Below are 20382 nucleotides of genomic sequence, written 5' to 3' on the forward strand. Positions count from 1 at the left end.
CAATGTGGATTGCTTTGGATCATGAGCTGTTCCACGCATCACTCTGGTAGAAGTAAATCTCTTTAACATCTGTCCAAAGAATGTTTTTCCACAACTTTGCTGGCTTTTTTAGCTCTTTTTTCAGCAAAGTCCAGTCTAGCATTGCTATTCTTGAAGCTTATGAGTGGCTTAACCTTGCAGTGAGCCCTCTGTACCCTTTACTTTCATGCCATCTTCTCTTTAGGTGTAGTTGGATATCAGTACGCTGACCTCCTGGAGAGTGTTATTCACTCGGTTGGCTGTTGTAAAGGGTTTGTCTTCACCATGGAAATGATTCTGTGCTCATGCACCACTGTTATTTTCTTGGATGTTCAAGTCTCCTTGCATTGCTGAGTTCACCAGTGCCGTCTTCCTTTCTCAGGATGTACCATTTTACCACTCCCAATATTGTAGCAATTTCTGGGCTGTTTTTAATCTATTTTCACAGCTTGGGACGGCTTGTTTCAACACATGTTGTCAGTTCACAGCAAAATCTGCCAAAGCAAGCACCACACCTCAAATCAACTCCAGGCCTTTTATTTATTTAACTGATAATGACATAGCGAAGGAATCGCCCACACCTGCACATGAAATAGCCTTTGAGTCAATTGTCCAATGACTTCTGTTCCCTTTCAAAAGAGGGTGGTGCACACTAAGGAGCCGATGCTCCTAAACCCTTCATCCAGTCCGAGTGTGGATACCCTCGAATGAAACCTGAGAGTCTACACATTATGTCCATGTCCATTATAGAACTATAATTGGAACATGGTTCAGTAAAAAGGTAAAAGAACTGTAGCTCTTCAGAGGATATTAGAAACGCCTGGTATCAGTTTGGGAGAGTCGTGATCTTACTGCTCTATAACTGCACAGATGTATGACCGAGGGCACTTGAGGATTTGTTTCTAGCTAATTAAAGCATGTGGTCATTCATATCATATACAACATGTGTAGCTTTTGTAGCATTACAGAGTCTGTAAAATGTTGCACATATTAATATAATTTTTACTTTGTCAGGTCAAACATTTGAAAGACAGCAGCACTGATAAACAGAATATTCTCATCAGTGACTGTGGAAAATACCCACCTGTGTGCTGGAGCTGAACTCAGAGCTCAGTGCATATCTGTGACGCTCTTCCACAACAAACTGGGGAAAGATTCATTTTGCAGAGTGACATTTTATATCACCAGGGGTTATATGTTATCGACTATTTAGTGTATGTTGAAGTCTAACATGCTCTGTGCTTTGAAACCAGGTGAATCATCAGATTAAGTTACACATGATGATGCACGGCTTTCACTAGCATATCTGTCAGCACCGCTGGCAAACCTCCCTGATGGCAGACAGATGCTCAGCTCTTAGCTGGTGTTAAATTACCCACCCTGGCTTTGATGAGCTGTTGACTGACATCACTGTAAGCTTTACCTCTTCAACCAAGAGCTGTCCTTAATTGCCCCAATATAAATGTCTCCTAAGTATACAGGTATTTAACCCCCCGCAATCCTAAACACATTAAGTGTTATATACACTGAATTATCAGTGTTGTTGCTGTTTGAGGATATATGACACTACCCTTCAATGAAATCTTAATTTTATGTCAATTTTTTTTTCTCATTTCCTTGTTTCAAATGTTGTTTCTACATTTTATGCAAAATTGTTTTGCAAATTAACACTTCTGAAGTATGTTTTGCTTCAAAGACTTTAGAATAATATTAAATCCACTCATGGATCAGGCTGGTTCAATGAGCTTTAGCAGTACGGTTAGATTAAACAGGTATATTCTTAACTACAACCAAAGTTCAACTTGTGTAGCTTGACATCAGTACAGAAGGGCATGTGTGGAGACACAGCTCCTTAAAGAGAGGACAACTTATAGAAGTAGAAAAATGATTTGATATGTTTGCCTCTCAAATACATCTTCAGTGTGCAGCACATTAGTTCATGCACAGGTGGCTCAGACAAAAAGACAATATCGCCCTCTGGTGGCAACATGTGCTACACGTGGAATGATAATAATATTGAGGGCGTAATGGGAAGGATTTCTTTTTTAAATCTACTTCAGATCTGCAGACAATTAACCTGTGTAACTGGAACACCACTGGAACTGGAAAACTCAACTGGTGTTTAATGAGACAGAATAATAATAATAATTAAAAAAACAGACTTGTGTTTTATATATAATCATGGAGAAATTCACAGAGCTCTGTGCAGACTCCTAAAAACAAAACAAAAAAACCAAAACATCCACCACACAAGAAAACACTACAGAAGATGATTCAGTCTTTTGTGTGACTTCACGAGTCTCTCGCAGCATTGTGGAGGAATTCATCGCTACAGTTCATTCAGGTTTGTGGACATTTGTTTATGCACAGTATTAAATAAGGTTGAGGTCTGAACTGTGATCGGACCCATGCAGCACCTTGATTCTTTTCTTTTTCACCCATTCTGTTGTAGATTTGCTGCTGTGTTTGGGATCATTGAGAATTTATGGACAATTTCATGTCAATAGCACCTTTAGAAATAGATTTACTTGGAAATTTGGTGATGTGTTCAATGCTTATTTTACCTGCTGTAAAATGCCCAAACATCTGCTTTTACACAGGTGCTTAAACTTACTGATTCCTAGTTTATCAAGTAGGCTTGATTAGCAGTACCTGGCTGTTACTTACGTCCTATGGAAGCGGTAAAGCTGTATTTAGTTTGCATGGAGTCCTGTGAAAACTTAACCACTCATAAATCATAAGCAGCTGAACGCGTTGGCATAGCATTAAAGCAGAAAGCACAACTTGCACCCTCAGTAGTAATAATAATAATAATACAACTGCCTGACACATCTCTGGTTGCAGCCACTTAGTTTTATGCTTTTCCAGTAAAATTTAAGATGGGAACACTTACTCAGCATGCCCATCACTGGGGCAGCGCAGAGCCTCACTGATAAATGAAGCAGGTATTTAATAAGCACGCAGTGAACCGAGTCGTAAGCTGGATGCTGCCCATAAATCCAGAGTGTTCTCGGGTAGAAAAATCCCTTCAAAAGTGACGTGTGAGGGGGAAAAAGACACTGGAGCCACACGAGTTTGTGATCACATGAGCACTTTGTTATTTAACATCCATAGTAGTTTGATAATGTCATACGTACACATCATATAGTCTGGACACAGAGAGAAGAGCAGTGTCACTGATGCTGAAGGTATTTACAGGCAGCCGGGAGAGAGAATGCAGGGAGAAAACAGACGAGAGAAACAAAGATCACTCCTTTCTTTCCTTCTCTCTTATGTCACTCCTACAAGTATTTTAATGCACAACATCCCAGATATCTAAATGCTTAATTCTAAAAAGAAGTCTCTCTTTGCCTCTGGCCCCCTGGGCCTCCCTCGCCCGTCTCTGTTTTAATTACTGTGTGTTTATTTCTGTCGGTCCCCGGTGAGCTCTGAGCAGGATGGCAACGAACAGCAAACCTTCCTCCAACGTGACGGGCAACTTACAGTCAGCAGGTTGGTTAGCAGTGAGACTAAAGCTTATGCTCGCTTTCTGTAGTCAACATAAAATGCACTGAGAAACCTTTAATAACATTTGTACGTACAGCTCTACAGCAGAAATTAATTCAGGAGGGTTTTAAATATATTTACATTTGGATGAAATGTTAATCATCTCGCTGAAATTAGATGTTAAAAGTCTTACATAAAAATAAAAACTATACAGCAACGGAAAACTGAAATGGTGAAATTATATCCTATGTGAGATTTTCAAAAAATACACAAGCATTCATTTATTTAATATATGTACATTAATTTGACCTGTTTATAATTTTCCAGACTGGCCTTCTGTATACGTTTAAAGTATACAGTCGGAATTTTAGTTCTCCATCAACTCATTTTGAGCCTAAGGCCACATTTTGCACCTGAACAGGACCCCCCCAGAGCCTCCATCACAAACAATGTGTCGGGGTTTCCCTTTAAACATCAAAAATATCACCACAGATCCTTTTCTTTCACGTGAACGTGTGCAGACATAAATCTGGAGGACGCGTCGCATTAGACGCGTCAGAGCATGTACAAAATACACCATCAGGACAAATAGCTGGACAGGTGCCCCCCCCCCACCTGCACTCTTTAATGCACAAGTGTAGAACTCCAGGCCTCGAGGGCCTGCAGGTCTTAGATGTGTCCTTGATCCAACACAGCTGATTTAAATGGCTCCAGAGGCCTGGTAATGAACTCGACTTGACCCAGGGTGAGATCTAAACCCTGCAGGACACCGGCCCTCGAGGCCTGGAGTTCGACACTTGTGCTTTAAGGCATGAATGAGATCTTTGCACTTTGAACCGGAATAAACTTCCATGCTGGAGTAAATCCCATCATCCCCTTTTCCAAAGACACCTGCACAGCTATGCTTTGCTTTCATTTGACATCCATGTTTTCTGTAAGCATCCATTTAGGTGCTTCCCTCAACTTATTAAATAAATAGAATTTATCAGACGTTTAAGTCACTAATGCATTTACAGTATGTACCAATAAATCGGGCCGTGTTACCACCAGCTCAGTCCTGCCATCCTCACAGGTTGTCAAGTCTTCTTAGATGTGAGAGTGAGGAGAGGGGGAAATAGGACGGTAAGGAAAAGCAAAAGATTTCGAGAGATTTCATGCAAGTCGTCGGTGTCAACCATGGTTTTATCCCAGCTGTGAGGAAAGGAGGATTACTTTGACTGTCTATCCATCCAACAGTCACGCTTAAACGAAGGCAGATCAAACAAAACGGAGGATAAAAAGAAAAAGCTGATTCTCCTTCTGCTCTCTTTTCACTTTGAATGTCTGAACAGCTGCTGTCACGAGCTCGTGTGCAGATCTCCACCGTCTCATTAGAATAATAAAAATATGCTGAATCACAGAACATTTATCCAAAAGCTCTTACATTCATATCAATCTTACCAAAAAGCAAAGACTCACTCGTTTCTACACGAATGCAAAGATCATATTAGCACTAAGTTTACAAGAGGACGTCAAACTAACCTGCGCCGGCACCGAGGGCGATCGTTTGAGCGGCGAGTTCAACGTGTGGCACAGCTGTACAGCACAGTGCAGCCAGGTGTGGAGCACGAGAGATCTGCCTATTTTTTTGAAATTAGAGCTGGATGATAAATAGACTGGACCTGCACATTGCTAAGCTAGAAGGAGAGGCAGAGAAAGAAGCGCTTGAGAGTCTTTGGGTTTGTTTGTGATCTTTGTGGGGTGCTTTTTTGTTTTTTGGATGTATGCATGCATACGTGTCTGGGTGTACCCTTGAAGCAGATGTCTGTTTGTGGTTGAGCCTGCATGCTTGCCCTCGCAGTCATGTCTGCATCCTCTCCAGCTTTACTACAATGATTTGTCTTTTTTTCCCTTTAAATTACAGATGAAAACGGGTTTTTGTGTGAGGTCCGTGTGCGGGAGGGATACCCTCCATGTCTGTTTGGCTTCACCTTTCGGACAGTTTTCTCTTGCTCAGCATTGCCCGAAACCAGGGGCATCCTGGCTGTCCTCCATGCTGTTGAGGGTGACGTAGACAATTGGAACCAAGCCCCGGGTGGAGCCCAGGGAACAGAGCAGCCAATCGGGGTCAGCCTTGCTCAGAACGCGCAGGATGTCGCCCTTGTTGAAGCTCAGCTGTCCGGGCTCGGTGGCGATGTGGTGGCACAGTGCTCGTACTTCGCTGAGAAATCAACACGGAGGCAGAAGGTGAGGATGAGTGATCGAAAAGTATTCGGAAACATTTTTTGAGGGAGGAATGCTTGGCATCACTTCCAAGTAACACTACGATAACACTGCAGGCGGTTCCTACCAGCTGGACTGTAGTTTGGCCTCAGCTGGGTACGTCGACGCTGGTGGAGCTGTACTTTGGGTGCGAGTTGGTGTGGCAGGAAGCTCCGCCTTTTTTCCGGGGCCTGCTCCAATGGTCAAAGCTACAAGGTCGAGAACAGACCGATCCAAGCCGAGCCAGCCAGATGGAGGTCTAAGAAACACAAACACAACGTGAAAACAAAAGGCCGATGTTAGTCCAGGTCAGTCTTTCGTCATTTGCGGCACGACATCAACGGCATCCAGTGAAGCAAAAATATATATAAACCCACTAAATTTGTAAAGAACTGGAAAATGTTCCTCAGGAAGAAGGTGATCGTTCTGTTCGTTTCAGATTAAGATATACAAATGATATTTTGGTGGTTTCAGTCATGAACATTTTCTCACCTGGTCTTTTGGGTTTTTGGCTTCTGTTCACCTCCTTCTGCTTTCGAGGGAGAACCGACACTAGAGCCAAAGAGCCTGCTCCAGCGCAGACTCTGTCCCTGTGAGGGGCTCTCATCCTGGGCTCCGCCGTGGCTCCCAGTCACCGTGACCTCCAGAGGGTTGGTGTGATTGAGGACAGACTCTGGGGGGCTACCCATCCACGAAGGCCGCCCCCTGGATCCAGATGAGTCCCCGCTCAAGCTACTGCTGCTGCTCTTCCTGCCCTCACCTTCCTGAGAGGCCTCCGCTCCCTCCACCACTCCCTCTCTTGTGGGTGGGATTTGGCCCTGTCGTCTCTCCGATGACTTCTTCCTCTTCTCGGTCTTAACAAACTTTGTCCCCTCTGTGGATTGGTCGATGTAGACCTGGGAGGACTGCATGAGCTGGTACCACCAGCCGGCCTGCCTGTCTTGCCGCTGACGCCCTTCATCTGCAGGAAATCTGTCTTTTTCCTTCCTCTTGTCCTTCTTCTTTTTCTCTTCATATTCTCCATGGCTCTCCTGTCCTACACCTTTCACCCTCTGCCCTTGGACCCCCCTCTCCTTCCATAAATGTGCAAACCCTACTTCCTTCACTGTCCCTCTGCAATCAGGCCCAGCTGTCATGCTCTGAGCTGTAACGCTCTCTTTCCTCAGCATCGATTTCCCCGCTGCTGCCTCTCTTCTCGATCCAACTCCCTCCATCCTTGGCCATGTTCCCTCTCGCCTGAGCCCCGCCTTCTCTTTCTTCACCTCTGCGCTTGAGTCTTTGACCATTTCACTGACAGTGTTGCTCCACCCCCTCATGAGCTGGAAGGTGGAGCACTTCGACTGGTCGACGCTCTGGCCTGCAGAGCAGAGCTGCTCTTTGCGACGAAGCTGCTCTTGTCCCTTTTGGAGGAGATGTGGTTCAAACAGCAGGTCCAGGTCAAAGGGGAGCAGTGAGAGAGGCTGCAGCAGGAGGAGGAGCTCCTCAAAGAGGGGCTGACACGGCCCCTGTGACAGGGGAAGGAAACCCCAAGGGCTGTAGTATGCGGCAATAATATCTGAATAAAAGATAAGAGAGGTAAGGAGGCGTCACAACAAGATGCACAAGAAGAAATCTGTCGTTTCAGTCACTATGGTCTTACCTTCATGCGTGTAGAGGTGATTGAACCAGAATTCCAAAGATTTCAGACTAAAACAGACAAACAGTCACTTATTTAAAACCTGCAGCAGAGTAAAAGTCTCCTGCAGAAGACATTTAAACAGTCATCACACCCAAAACTGAGTCTTTTAATCAGCTCTGACATGGTTTTAAAGGGGACCCGTCATGCTCTTTGTTATTCTCTGCTACTGATGATAATGGGGTCAGTGTATGGAAGTCATTCTTTAGCTCCCGAGTGATTTAGACGCTCAGTGTCATGGTTCTGGGTCCTTTTGACCAGTGTTTTGAGTTTTCTTGTGTTTTGGTGTCTTTTGTATTAGAATTAGTTTACCGCGTCCCTCTGTGTGTGTCTTTGTTTTTGTGTGTTTGTGTGAGCCCTTGTGTCTTGTTTCCCTCTTCTGTTCCCATGTTCCCCTCCTTGTGTGTCGTTCCACGCTCCCCCCATCTATTTTTCCCAGGCCGTCATGTCTCTCCTCTCGCTCTGTCTCGTCTCCGTTAACTGTTTCTGCGTCCCCCTCGTTATCTCCTCCTGTTATCTACAGAATCCATTTTGTTTCCCTAAGTGTGCTTTCCTCTCAGTTCCCGTGTCATGTTGGGAGTTAGTCTGCGTCTTAGTGTTTCCTGTTTTATTTTGACAGTCTTGGTGTACTTAAGCCTTCTGTTTCTGTCTGTCCAGCGTCGTGATCTGTCTCGTTCCCTGCCGAGTGTTCTGCCTTCCCACCTGTTTAGTTTCATGCGTATTCCCAGTTTAGTTCGTTTTTGTATTTCTGCCTTCTGAGTTTATTCTTGCCTTTGTGAGTCTGCATTTTGGTCCATTTCCGCCTTCACACGGCCAGCTTTGAACTCAACTCTTGCCTTTGTACTTTCATGTCCAACACACAGTTCATATATCCCAGAAGCCCCGCCCACCCACTGTTCAAACCTGTTCAAAGCCTATTAGAGGAAATCTGGGAGGTTGCCCCTGACGATGAAGGCCAGCATTAGGTAAACTGAAGTGTGAAGTATTCAACGTTACTTTACGTACCTCAAGAATAATAATTTAGTGCTGATTAGGCAAATATTAGGCCGTCTTTAAGGAATAACACCAGTTCAAAACACACATGAATACACTTCAGCTTATAAACATGTCCTCAGAGAGCGGGTAATCAAAACTTAGAACAAAAAGGTTACGAGAGACAAATAACAGCTCACAACATGATTACTTTTTTCATTCAAAAAAAATCTGATTACATTTCACTGTAGGTTACACACATAGCCACAAATACACCAAAGCACTGACCAACAGGGGGCACTAATGTGCCAAGATATGCAGGAATGTACCAGAAAGAAATGGAACAAGAAGTCATGAATGCAAACAACGTGGGGTTTAAAATACTCAGAACGAGTTTTCAATAGTTTCTAATCTGTTTGACTTCAAGAATTCACAGATTGTGTTTTTCTTAACTGACTGAGACTTTCATCCATCACCTCTGTTATCAGACATAAACAGTAACGCTTTTAAATGCAATGCACTTCAGCACACCATGATGACCTCGAGAATAAACCTAAAGTAGAAACGTCACTATTTTGCAGTCACTAAGACCCAAAAACACAGAAGCTGTTGTCGTGTCAGAGCGAATCAGAGTGAGCTCGAGGCTCCGAGTGTAAACTGAGAATGAAAACAGCAGTAAATGAAACGACTCACTTGAGCAGGCCGAAGATGAAAGCATTCAGTCTCATGCTGTGGCTCGTGAGCTCCGAGTACTGGCTCACCTTTGAGAGCAGGCTGTGGAGAACACGTGTGGACGGGCCTGAAAGGACACACGTTTCAGAAAACACATGTTAAGCTTAAACAACATCTGCAAAAGAATGACTGTAGCGGTTTGTGAATGCACCCCAAATAGAGAGGAAAGTACAACGAGTAAGCATTTTGGGACCCTGGTTAGAAGGTGAAGTTTGACATGGAGGTAAGGAGCTCATTTCTTTGTGCCCTGCTGCTCTGCAGTCACCTGAATCCTGCTCACGTCAGCGCTGCCAAAAGGTCAAAGTTTCGTTTTGTTACAAACACAATCTATGCCTCCTATTAGTCATTTTTATTTTTTATCATATTTGTTTTTATTTATCTGCTTTGCAGTTCATATTTTATTTGTTCATGATTTTTAATCTTCTAATGTTTCATTTATCTTTCTAAATGTTTTACTGCTTGTTGTTTCCTTTCTAGTCTTGTGAAGCACTTTGTAGTTTTATTTTGAAAGGTGCCATTCTACTCTATTACTTCACTTCATCCTTCTGCACCATAGTTGTCTGCTCCGACACTGATGGTGAAAATCTTGCAGTTTAGTTCAACATGTCACTGCTTCATCACCTCTTAGAATTAGTCAGGCCTTTGTCAGCGCAGGGTCAGCATTACAGTGAGCGAGTCACTGCGGTGGATCAATACTAATGCCAACTTCCCGCAAAATCAACTTTAATTGTTAAGTATCGGTATGTCCCCTCCACCCCAGCTCTCTCACCCAGCTGTGTGGACGCCTCCACGAGGCTCCAGGGCTGACAGCGGCGCTGTCCAATGATCAGGTCCAGCACGTAGGCCTTCAGACCGTCCTGCAGCACGTCACGTAGAGCCGGACACAGATACTTCAGGATGAGGTGACCCACGTTGGGACTCACCCAGCTGTTCCCGAGCTTTGCCTGGCGGGTTGGAGAGAAGTACAGTCACAGACTCAGAGATACGAGCTTAACGCTACGACAAAACTGACATGTTATAGCGGGAACATAGAGACAGGGAGACTAGACATGAGACGTGGGAACAGGAAAGGTACAGAGAAAACATGGGGACAGAACAGGGACTGTCAAAATAAAACAGGAAGCACACGACAGGTACAGAGACACGGACTTGATACTGAACAGAGGGAACATGGAGTGAGTGACATGAGAAATGACTGACTGGAGAACATAATAAACACAAGGACAGAACTAAACATACACCAAACATGAGGGGCACAGGAACCAAAACCTAAAAACTAGGAATCACAAACTGGACAGCAAGAAACACAGAACAGAAACACTGGGTCACCGACCCCGGACCGTGACACTGTGGTCCACCTCACCAACTGATAAACTCACATGTATTTGCCAGAAATTATATTATAATATTACCACTGTAACAATAAACGATAGATGTTTGTGTCATTGATGCTCTGAGACAAGATTACCCGACCGTGGGTGACAGTCTGACAGAACGCTCTGTCCCCCTGACACTGAATCTAAAGCTACTGAACCAAGCGCTGCTTTAGATGCAGCGTGTGTTTATTCTGTATTTGTCCCATATACAAATACAGAATAAAAATACAAATAAATATTACATAACATTTGCTACAAGTACACAAACAGCTTGCTCACTCTCACCAAGCAGTCAGGTGGCGCCATCTGATGGTGAAGCTGGTGTAATTCACCACAAAACACACATTTTGGTTCTTTTGCGCTTCATTGCAGTTGTGATGTGTTTGTGCAAATTCTATACGTATAACTTTGATCAGCCAGTAGAACCAGCGTGTGAGTTCATATTCACAAATGAGCAGTTCGTGCCATCGTGTGTGGCTGCCTCACCTGTGAACCCCAGGCTTACCTTAACATCGGGGTCTCTGCTGGTGCCGAAGTGAGCCACGATGAGATCCACTGCAGTGTTCACGGCTTTCACCAGAGCTGACGAGACAAACCGAGCAAAGCGTCTGTAAGTCCATCTTTTTATTTCTGTGTTACTGTGGCAACAGTCACATGGCAGTCATCTGTGTGCTATTTTACAAAACCCCTGCAGGAAGGTGAGGTACCAATATAATAATGAGTCTGAGCTCCAAATCTGCACTGTTAGATTTGCTACAGCAGTAAAGTTGTCTTCTAGGGATTTGACTCACATCAGTCTGAAAACAAGACAAACGTTGAAAGATATGAGTCACAAAACGCTGACAAAGAGTGCAATTCAGCTCCTACTGAGCAAAAAGCTTTTTAGCTTCACTTTGAAGGTAAAGCAAATCTTTGTGTCCTGGTTCATCTGTGAAATTGATTTTTATGAAAGTAAGGTGAAAGGGCTTAATCAGTCTGCTCAGCACTCATGTCGCTGCTCTCTACAGCTGTGTAAACCTGCATTATCTGGTAGGAGGATGATCTCCTCTCTCACTGCTGTGGCCTCGGATAACTCTGTGAGATCCACTTCATTTAGGGTGATTTGATTTTACAGTTCACAGATTTTTGATTTGATTTTACAGCTCACAGGTTGTCAGTAAAAAAAAAAAAAAATGAAGGTGTCATCCTGCTTTTACATATTAGGAAGGACTAAAGTTGAGCATCTAAACAGGAACAGTGATGCCTTTTTTAACTGAAGAGCCAAATAATGTCTGAATTACCTTCTAATGGACTTTTATGGGATTTTTTCCTTGTATTTAAAGATCCATGAAAATTGTACTTTGTGTTTAATCAAAGTTAATGCAAACATGTTGCTCCTTATAACTATCTAAGAGTTGTGTTGTAGAAAAGCAAAGGGCGATCGTGGCTCAAGAGTTGGGAGTTCGCCTTGTAATCGGAAGGTTGCCAGTTCGAGCCCCGGCTTGGACGGTCTCGGTCGTTCTGTCCTTGGGCAAGACACTTCACCCGTTGCCTACTGGTGGTGGTCAGAGGGCCCGGTGGCGCCAGTGTCCGGCAGCCTCGCCTCTGTCAGTGCGCCCCAGGGTGGCTGTGGCTACAATGTAGCTGCCATCACCAGTGTGTGAATGGGTGGATGACAGGTTGTGTAAAGCGCTTTGGGGTCCTTAGGGACTAGTAAAGTGCTATACAAATACAGGTAGTGCATGAGGTGAAATCTGATGTTTCGTGTTTGTATTTTGGCTTGTACACCGTTTCTGGAGGTTTTAAGCTCTTCTTTAAGTGTAACTAATTAACGCTTAGACCAGCAGCAGCTTTTGTTAGTGTGAAAAACAGTCAGATCCCTGAATCACACTCGTATTCAGTTACCAGACAAGGAAAAGCAAAAAAGGAGAACAGTGCACTTTTGTATGAAAGACTTAAGGGAGCTTGAATTTAGTGTGAACTCTCCTAACAAATCGATTAATTCTGTATCGTTCACAGACAGTAATATTTATAAATGTTGGGAGATCCCTGCAGCCTGTGAGCCCAGAGGCACAACAACAACACCATCACACTTTCTTAGAATAAAGACCTGCTTGTTGGTGTGTGTGGAGAACGGTAAGCAGTAACCCTAAACCTAACCATAACCTAATTAAACATTAAAACCACATTTGGAGTCAGAAAAATTCCTTCAAATTTGTGGGGACTGGGGTTTTGGTCCCCACAAAGATAGGAATACACACACATAGGCATGCACACACACACACACAGAACCCCCACCTCTCTTCTGCGTCAGGTCAACAGAGATGTGAGACTGCGAGGACGAGCACAAAGAGGAGGAGGTGGAGGCGTCCGGGGAGAGGCAGAACTCCTCAGGCGGCTTCTCTGTCAGGGAAAAGTAGTCGGACAGGAAGTCGCTGTAGCTCTGCTGCAGCTTAGCTGATTGGCCCACTGCTGAGACACACACCAAGTCACTATTAGAGGCATTGAGGTAAGGAGCACACTTATATGAGCCTACTAATACTGCCAGTACTTAAAATATCTGAGTCTATTGTTTAAATATTTGATATTCTTGCAGGTCTCAACAGTGCCAAGAGATTTTTGAGCACCGTTGAGTCGTCCCAGCTTGTGGCCAGAGGGGACCGAAGGGAAATCAAAAACGTTGCGTCTGGCAGGTCGCGGCCCCAATCCAGCAGAAGCATGGCACCCCGACACCCTCTCCACTCCCAGAGGGTTTCGACGGCGGTACTCCCTCCATTTGAGAGCCTGAGGCGAGAGGTGGTGCGCTGTTGTGGGACGGGAGGTGTTAGGGTTGCGATAAAGGGGTCGGATTAGGGTTTGTTGATGAGACAGATGGAAATGATACGCAGGAACAAAGCAGATGAAGATGGGCGTGTGGAAAAGGTGAAGGGAGGACAGGAAAACGTTTAAGGTCATGCATGAAGGGAGAGAAGAAAGAGAAAAAGAGAACAGTAAGAATCTACAGGAGCTTCTTTTTGACAGTAAGTCAACAGAACTTTAATTCAATGCAGATTTTATAAACCAACTGCATCAGGACAAAACCTGCTGAGCGATTCTGTAGCGAAGGGCTGACAGTTAAAAGAAGGAAAATGTAAAGGCATGAGAGACGACGAGGGGAAGATGGCCTCAGTCAAAGTGAAAGCAAAGTGTGAACAGTGAAAAAAACTGTTCACCTATTTTAAAACAGCATTTTCTCATCAGGGATTTAATGAATAGTTTTTAACGGAAACGTGAGATTTATTTATGGGCGTACCATTATGTGTCCTGGCTGCGTGCCCTTTGTTGCCCTCCTCGTGCTTTGCAGAGTCGAGGCAGCCCAGTGGGCTCAGAGTGTCACTGTGAAGCGCTGGTAAGCCAGGCAGCCCTCCACGGCGGAAACAGTGTCCCTGCACTGCTGGCAGCATTGGTGGCACCGCCCCTCTCTTCAGCCCCAGTGATGAAGGAGGAGGAGTAGGGGGTAACGGCGCTGATGCCCCCGCCTGTTTTATTGTGGGCGGGGTCTGCAGGGGGCCGAGGCCGGCTGAAAGGGGGCAGGAGAGGCTGTGCGTTGGCTTAGGGCTGGGGGTGCAGGTGGAGCAGGTCCCGGAGCTGGGTGCTCCCTGGAGTCGGACCGGGGAGTAACTCCCAAGAGGCGAGGGCCTAACCGATCCAGGAGGAGGAGCCGTTGTGATGAGAGAACCCTGGAAGCTGTGGACTTTCTCAGCTGCGTCGTCGCCGTCCTCCCCGACTGGACCTCCAGAGCCTGAGCCCAAGCTGGAGCGGGCCTGCATGCTAGAGATGTAGCCTGTGAGCAGGGGCGCCAGGGGCTTGGGCTGGGGGGCTTTAGCTGCAAACTGGTGGTGGAAGGTAAAGGGCTGGATGGGAAGGGTCGTGGGCCGCTGGTCCTTGCTGTAGCGGACCACTGCTGAGCGGCTGTCTGCTGAACTGGAGAGACCACCTAGAAGAGCCCAAACACAAACTGCTTAGTTCTACTTTGCCACAAGTTTAACAGTACAAACCTGCTCTGACAGCAACAACAAACAAAGATATAAAAAGTCCTGACTCAAAACTGCAACTGAGGACTGTTAATGTACTGAATATATCCAGGAGTGTCACTATGTGTGTCTGTGGGTGTGCGCGCTTCACCGTTAATCCAGCCTGCTTCATATTTGTCGGCTGTATTGTTGAGTAAATGCGGTGCCAAGTTTGAGGTATTTTGATGGAATGCTTTTCATGTTTTTGTGCCTACTGTCTTTCCTCGGGGCAGACGAAAAGCTCTTCTTCTTAGATTATCACAACTAGCAGCAGCTCTGTCAACTCCCTGCATGTGAGACGTTCAGGGGACATATTTGAAATGCAGAAACAGAACCCTAACCCCGTCCACAAGTGAAGCATTTGCAATAATGAGCTGTCAGTGCTGCAGCTGCATAGCTAAGTGTTTAATGTGTTTACCAAGATGTCACAAATGCATCTTTTACTCCCATTTATATTCTCTTTGACCTCTTCTCTGAAAGCTGAGACAAGCTGACCTCAGTACAAATGTGTGTTGCAAATATTTATTTCCACTGTGGATTCCCTTTTGCTGATTATTTGATTTCTCGGTTAATAATTTAGGAAATAAAATAGGATTATCACAGACTCCTCCAAATTCCTCACACTGTCCAATCAACAGGCTAAAGCTAAAAGTCAATACATTTATAAAGACTCAAACACCACACATATTCACAGCTCAGATACTCAAACAAATAAATAAAGAAATGAAATAAAATCAGTACAGGCCGGCGTAGAAACTCATGAACCTGCAGGTCATCGCAGCTCAAGACTGCACAAACAGAAAGGTTAGAAGTGAAACCACAACACACAGCAGAAAACTGCCCGGTCAGAAAGCTCAACCGCTCTTATCACAGAGAACCACACTGCTATTCACAGGCCCACATGCCCACACACACTCACTCACTCACACAGACACACAAAGACAAACACACACATGCAGACTAAACCTGGGAAAGTCAGGAGACACAGCAGCGAGGAGAAGCCTTTGTCTGCAGTGTGTGTGTTTGTGTGTGTGCTCCTAGATCCAGCGCACTGGGTGACAGACAGTGACGTGTGACGTCAGCGGGGTTGCGCAAGCTGTTTGTCGCCCAACGGCCGGCCCACCAGTGCCACCTGACCCGAGTGCAGTAGCTGTTTCTCAGCCACAGAGGGCGACAACAAGCTGCTGTGGAAAGCGGGGGGAAGGGAGGGCGGAGTGAGAGGAATACACACCCAGCAGGACTCAGCTCCCACTGGGATGGAGAAGAGAAGCCCTCATTCTCCGACTCTGGATCTGCTCTGTCATCCTTCTAATTGGACTCATTTCTTTTCTCGCTAACTGGCCTCTCCCAACTTCATTCTTCTTCCTCTCTGCCTGTTTTTCTCTTCAGCTCTTCTCCTGTTTCACAGATGAATCCATTAGACAGCCGAAGCTTTTCCTTTGCAGCTCTCTGCTTTATGTTAGCATCATTAGTGAGCAAGCTGTCTCCCAGAGGCTTTTACTGAAGCCTGTACTGTACTGCGGTGAAACAACACAGCTGACTGAAGTGAAGTCTAATGAATAATATATGTGCTGAGATTCTGCACAGCCTTTCATTACAGCCTTAAATTATCACGGCCTTTATAGACACAACGTTACAAACTAAGGGAGGAACGTGCCTCTATTCTTTGGGATGATCCTTTACCAAATTTCCCCTCGCCTTCTAAATTATCAATAAATCCTCGGTTTCACTTCCCAGCTGAAGGGCTTAAAGACGTGAAATACAATCTGTTTCAATCACTACTTTCATCTATACTCAGTAAATCTGGTGAGGTGACGTGTTCTAGGTTGTTCCTGCAGGTAGAAGGAAAGAAATACAACCTTTCCGTTTTGTGCATAAAAGTCTACAAGGACTATTTTAATTATACCCTCAAGTAAAGACAATATTCATTATTGTGATTTAGCTGTAACGTAACAGAAAAATCAGCTGTTAGATGATCTTCCGGTGTTGAATGCTCTAATGTAAAAATGTAGTTGAAGTGCGGCCCACAGGCTGGTTGTAGCACGCCGTATGTTTTCATGTATTATGGCGCAGCAGAGCAGGACGAAACCCAGAGAGCATTTCTCTTTAATTCCAAGAAACCTTGTTAAACACTCAGCCGAAGGCAGAAGTCTGTTTGTAATTATTAAAAGATCATACAAGTCCAAATTAAAAAGATTTTTTTATGTTCCTCAAATGATGTTCGGATGACCCAGTTTTCCACTAGCACTTGAATGCAGCATACATTTGTGAATCTGTGTGAAAAGTGCCTCAAAACTGCGCATGCACAAACGGAAGCTCATCATTTAACAATCAAACCTCAAACGTTTGTGCATCATTACTACAGGTACTGATCACTGAAGGTTTCCAAATATGTTTTTGTAACGCGTCTTCAAACGTGTGTAGATCAGAGCACATATTTGTGAATACCCACAAATCACACACATCTGTGACACATTTGAGGCTGATTTCTCTCCGTACGCCAGCCGGTCTACAACTATAAAAGGCGACAGCTGGGGCTTCCTGGGATATCACTCTCCCAGTGCTCTTTACCCTCCTTGGTCTTATTCCACAGGAATCCCAAGCATGTGTTTGTGTATTTACCTAAGCAGACAAACAGCGAGCAGCTGAGACTGAGCTGACGACGGTCACTGTTCTTATATGTACAGAAACTGATGGGTTAGTGACTTAATTCATAGAAATAAGTTATCTTGCACAGTTTAAAAGTACCTGAAACCCTAACGAGTCAGAGTTAGTGGCTGAAAACTTTCTGATTTTACTTAAATCCATCCATCCACCTCAGTCCAACACTGTATTTGTGCTACTCTTTGACAATAATCTTTATTTTAACATTAAATTACCAAGTACAGACAGTTATCTAATGCACAGTCTATCCATTTAGTGTACAGTACTGTACAAAAGTCTTGGCCCATCCCTCATTTTACTTTTTTTGCTTCCAAGGACACTCGTGATCTTTTAAAAATGAGCATTAGCTCTCTGGGTTTTCTGCAGGTAGTTTTCTTTGGACATTCCACTTCTATTTCTCTAATTTTCAGTTAGTTTCTCTTTAGATTTTTTGTTTGTTAAGCTACTTAATGCTCATCTATGAATCATTCGAGCCTGAACCAGTGTTGTAATTGTATATTTAGTCACTTTATTGCAGAGGGCTGGTGTGACAGCAGAGGACGTTAGGTGTAGGATGAGCTGTTGTGGCGATCCCTAAAAGGAGGAGCTGAAAGAAGAAAAACCTTTAAGCACTTTGTTACTAACAGCCTGTTGCAAACACACATCATTTGACCACATTTCTCAGTTCAATCTAAAAAAATTGAAAAGTTAACACAGTCTGAAGTATTTTTGCACCAACAAGCTGATTCCCAAAAAGTTATTAGCTCTGAGAAACTGGCGTGTGGCGTGTCTTTACACAATCTGAAGAAACTGGACAAGAAGAGGACAAAAAAAGAAGAAGTGGCAGGCTTACAAGACACTATCCGCAGCAGACGAACAGCATCTGAAAATCATGTCCTCAAGAAATAGGAAATAAATCCAGCAAAAACCTGAAACAGGACCTGAGAGATGCATCTGGCCCTTGAGCCTCGATCCATCTACTGTTCACTGAAGCCTCATCAGAAATGGTCTCAGTGAAAGGATGGCTGTCAAGAAGCCGTTCTTAAGGAAGGCAAACTGGAAGAAAAGGCTGAGGTAAGAACTGGACTGAAAACCAGTGGCAACAGGTCGTACGGACCCAAAGGGCAGGTCAAAGCATACCTGGAGAGAAAACCACAAAACAGAACACTGGGACCGGACGTCAACATTACTGAAGCCGTGTCACGACAGAGAGCAGAGCAAAAAACAGCCGACATCCAAAGAAGAGCGCCGAATGTCCTTCAAGAAGCTTGGAGAGCTACTCCTGAACTTGCCCGAGAGAGAATAAACGTGGTCATACCAAATATTGACTTTCAAGCTTGTTAGAATTGTACAAACTCTATTTTTGTCTTGATGCTGTATTTCCATGCATCTTATATCTGCACCTGTTTCTTTTTATCCCTGCAAAATATACAGGAATGAGGGTTGGCTGAAAACTTTTCCATAATGCGATATGTTAACGGCTTTACTCTCCTTTATTTTCATTCACAGATGCAGATGTTTCAGCTTCAAATGATTTCTGTCCACCTAATTGTACAGTACAGAGTGCTTTCATTGATTCCAAATCCATCTTTTTTTTTTTAATTCCTGATTTAGTCTGCAAGAATTACGCCTAAAACTCCACGTGTACTTGTAACAACCAGCATACTGTGCTAAATACATCCAAATTAAGCAGAATTGATCTGTTTTCCAGGCACAAACAAAGGCAAAACAGGATTGTGCAGGAATACAGTGACATCTTAGTCATAAGTGACTAAGGTTGGCTGAGAAGGTGATGTGGGTACCATTTCAAGTTCAACAAGCCAAAAAACACTTGACACCAGTAGAAACTCCTCCGTCAGATTCCTCACATCTCTCAATTCTGGAAAATAATCCAGTGCTACAGATGGAGGTTTGTGTTGAGGTTTCTGAGAATAACTGATCTGTTAAGCCAAATGAAAGGGAGCTGAAAGGCATCACATTCAAACACAAACTTCATTAGAAGTTTCAGAAATAGAATTGATTGGGAGCGATGACACAGAGGTTTCTATCTACGAGCACTTGTTTTAGGAAGGATGGCACAAACATGCACGGATATGCAAATATACAAGCCACACACACAGCTCAGCAAGCTGATGCAGAGCTCTGTGGGGGGCGGGTGTTTCACTGCATCTATCTCTCCTCTCTCACCTGTTTGTTATTCTGAGCACGCTTGGCCCACTTCAACCCTTCATTCCATCTAAAGCAGAGCGCGCGCGCACACACACACACACACACACACACACACACACACACACACACACACCTCAGAATCTCAATAACCCTAAACCTAACCATAACCTAATAACAACCCTGACAACACCTTTAAGCCTCAAAAATGCCTTTAAACCCCAAAAGTGACTGTTGCTTCTCCACAAGTATAGTAAGATGCCAATTTTCTGTCCTCACAAAGATGTCTAAACACACACACACACACACACACACACACACACATCAGCCTGCTTGTTCAGGGGCGCAATCTTACACCCAAAAAGTGAAAAAACACGGCCGAACAAAATGCCTGTCCACGCCTGAGGGATATTACCTCAACATTTGTTCACATTTGATGATCTGCTGTTTAAAGTAAGTCTATAAAGTATGTAAAAATGTCAGCATATTTACAATTGAATGAAAGGTTTTAACTGTTTCTGATTTTTAAAACAACTTTCTTTCTTTCCCTTATAACGAACTCACAGTCAGGGCTTGATCACATGATTCATACCTTCGTGATGCTGCTATTGGCTCAGGGTGCAGGGGGAACTTCCCAAACATGTTGCGTTTATATGTCATTATTGCGTGACATCAGCTTTTATCAAACCAAATACTTTCCACTGGAGTTTGCAGAGCCCAGATTAGTTCAAAGTAGGGCTGCTCGATTATGGCAAAAATGATAATCACGATTATTTTCACTGAAATTGAGATCTCGATTATTTGACGATATTTATTTAACCCTTTAAGACCTACCATAGAACCAAGTCCACCAGAGCTTATATTATTTTTTTTACATGCTGTAGTGCCATTTGTGGGAGCATTTCAAGTTGCTAAATAACTGTTATAGCCCATATTTTAATAATATGTATGCATTAAGTCCATAGTAACTACATTAATTGCAAAAAAGTGCAATAAACTACAAAAAAAATTGAAAATCGTTTTTTTTTTGTTTTTACATACA

General features: G+C 44.0%; 1 protein-coding gene across 5 annotated transcripts in view; it reads right to left on the reverse strand.

Moving 5' to 3' along the window:
- Nucleotides 1-2121: 2121 nt before the first annotated feature.
- rusc2 (RUN and SH3 domain containing 2) overlaps nucleotides 2122-20382 on the reverse strand; it is a 42815-nt gene continuing 24554 nt past the window's right edge. For 2 of the 5 annotated variants that reach the window (XM_086315488.1, XM_086315486.1), the window contains exons 5-14: nucleotides 13772-14455; nucleotides 13107-13283; nucleotides 12778-12951; nucleotides 11006-11082; nucleotides 9894-10068; nucleotides 9086-9191; nucleotides 7385-7431; nucleotides 6238-7300; nucleotides 5834-6004; nucleotides 2122-5704 (exon numbers count right to left, since the gene is read on the reverse strand). In XM_086315488.1, coding sequence (XP_086171614.1) covers nucleotides 5497-5704; nucleotides 5834-6004; nucleotides 6238-7300; nucleotides 7385-7431; nucleotides 9086-9191; nucleotides 9894-10068; nucleotides 11006-11082; nucleotides 12778-12951; nucleotides 13107-13283; nucleotides 13772-14455 — 2882 coding nt within the window. In that variant the 3' untranslated portion in view covers nucleotides 2122-5496. The remainder of the gene's footprint in view (nucleotides 5705-5833; nucleotides 6005-6237; nucleotides 7301-7384; nucleotides 7432-9085; nucleotides 9192-9893; nucleotides 10069-11005; nucleotides 11083-12777; nucleotides 12952-13106; nucleotides 13284-13771; nucleotides 14456-20382) is intronic. The other 3 variants (XM_086315487.1, XM_086315490.1, XM_086315489.1) reach the window with 3 other exon arrangements.

This window comes from Aulonocara sp. 'chitande type north' Nkhata Bay, linkage group LG12 (assembly GCF_057382095.1).
Source record: "Aulonocara sp. 'chitande type north' Nkhata Bay isolate Kocher_YH1m ecotype deep benthic linkage group LG12, A_spYH_male_GT1.1, whole genome shotgun sequence".
Classification (NCBI taxonomy): domain Eukaryota; kingdom Metazoa; phylum Chordata; class Actinopteri; order Cichliformes; family Cichlidae; genus Aulonocara; species Aulonocara sp. 'chitande type north' Nkhata Bay.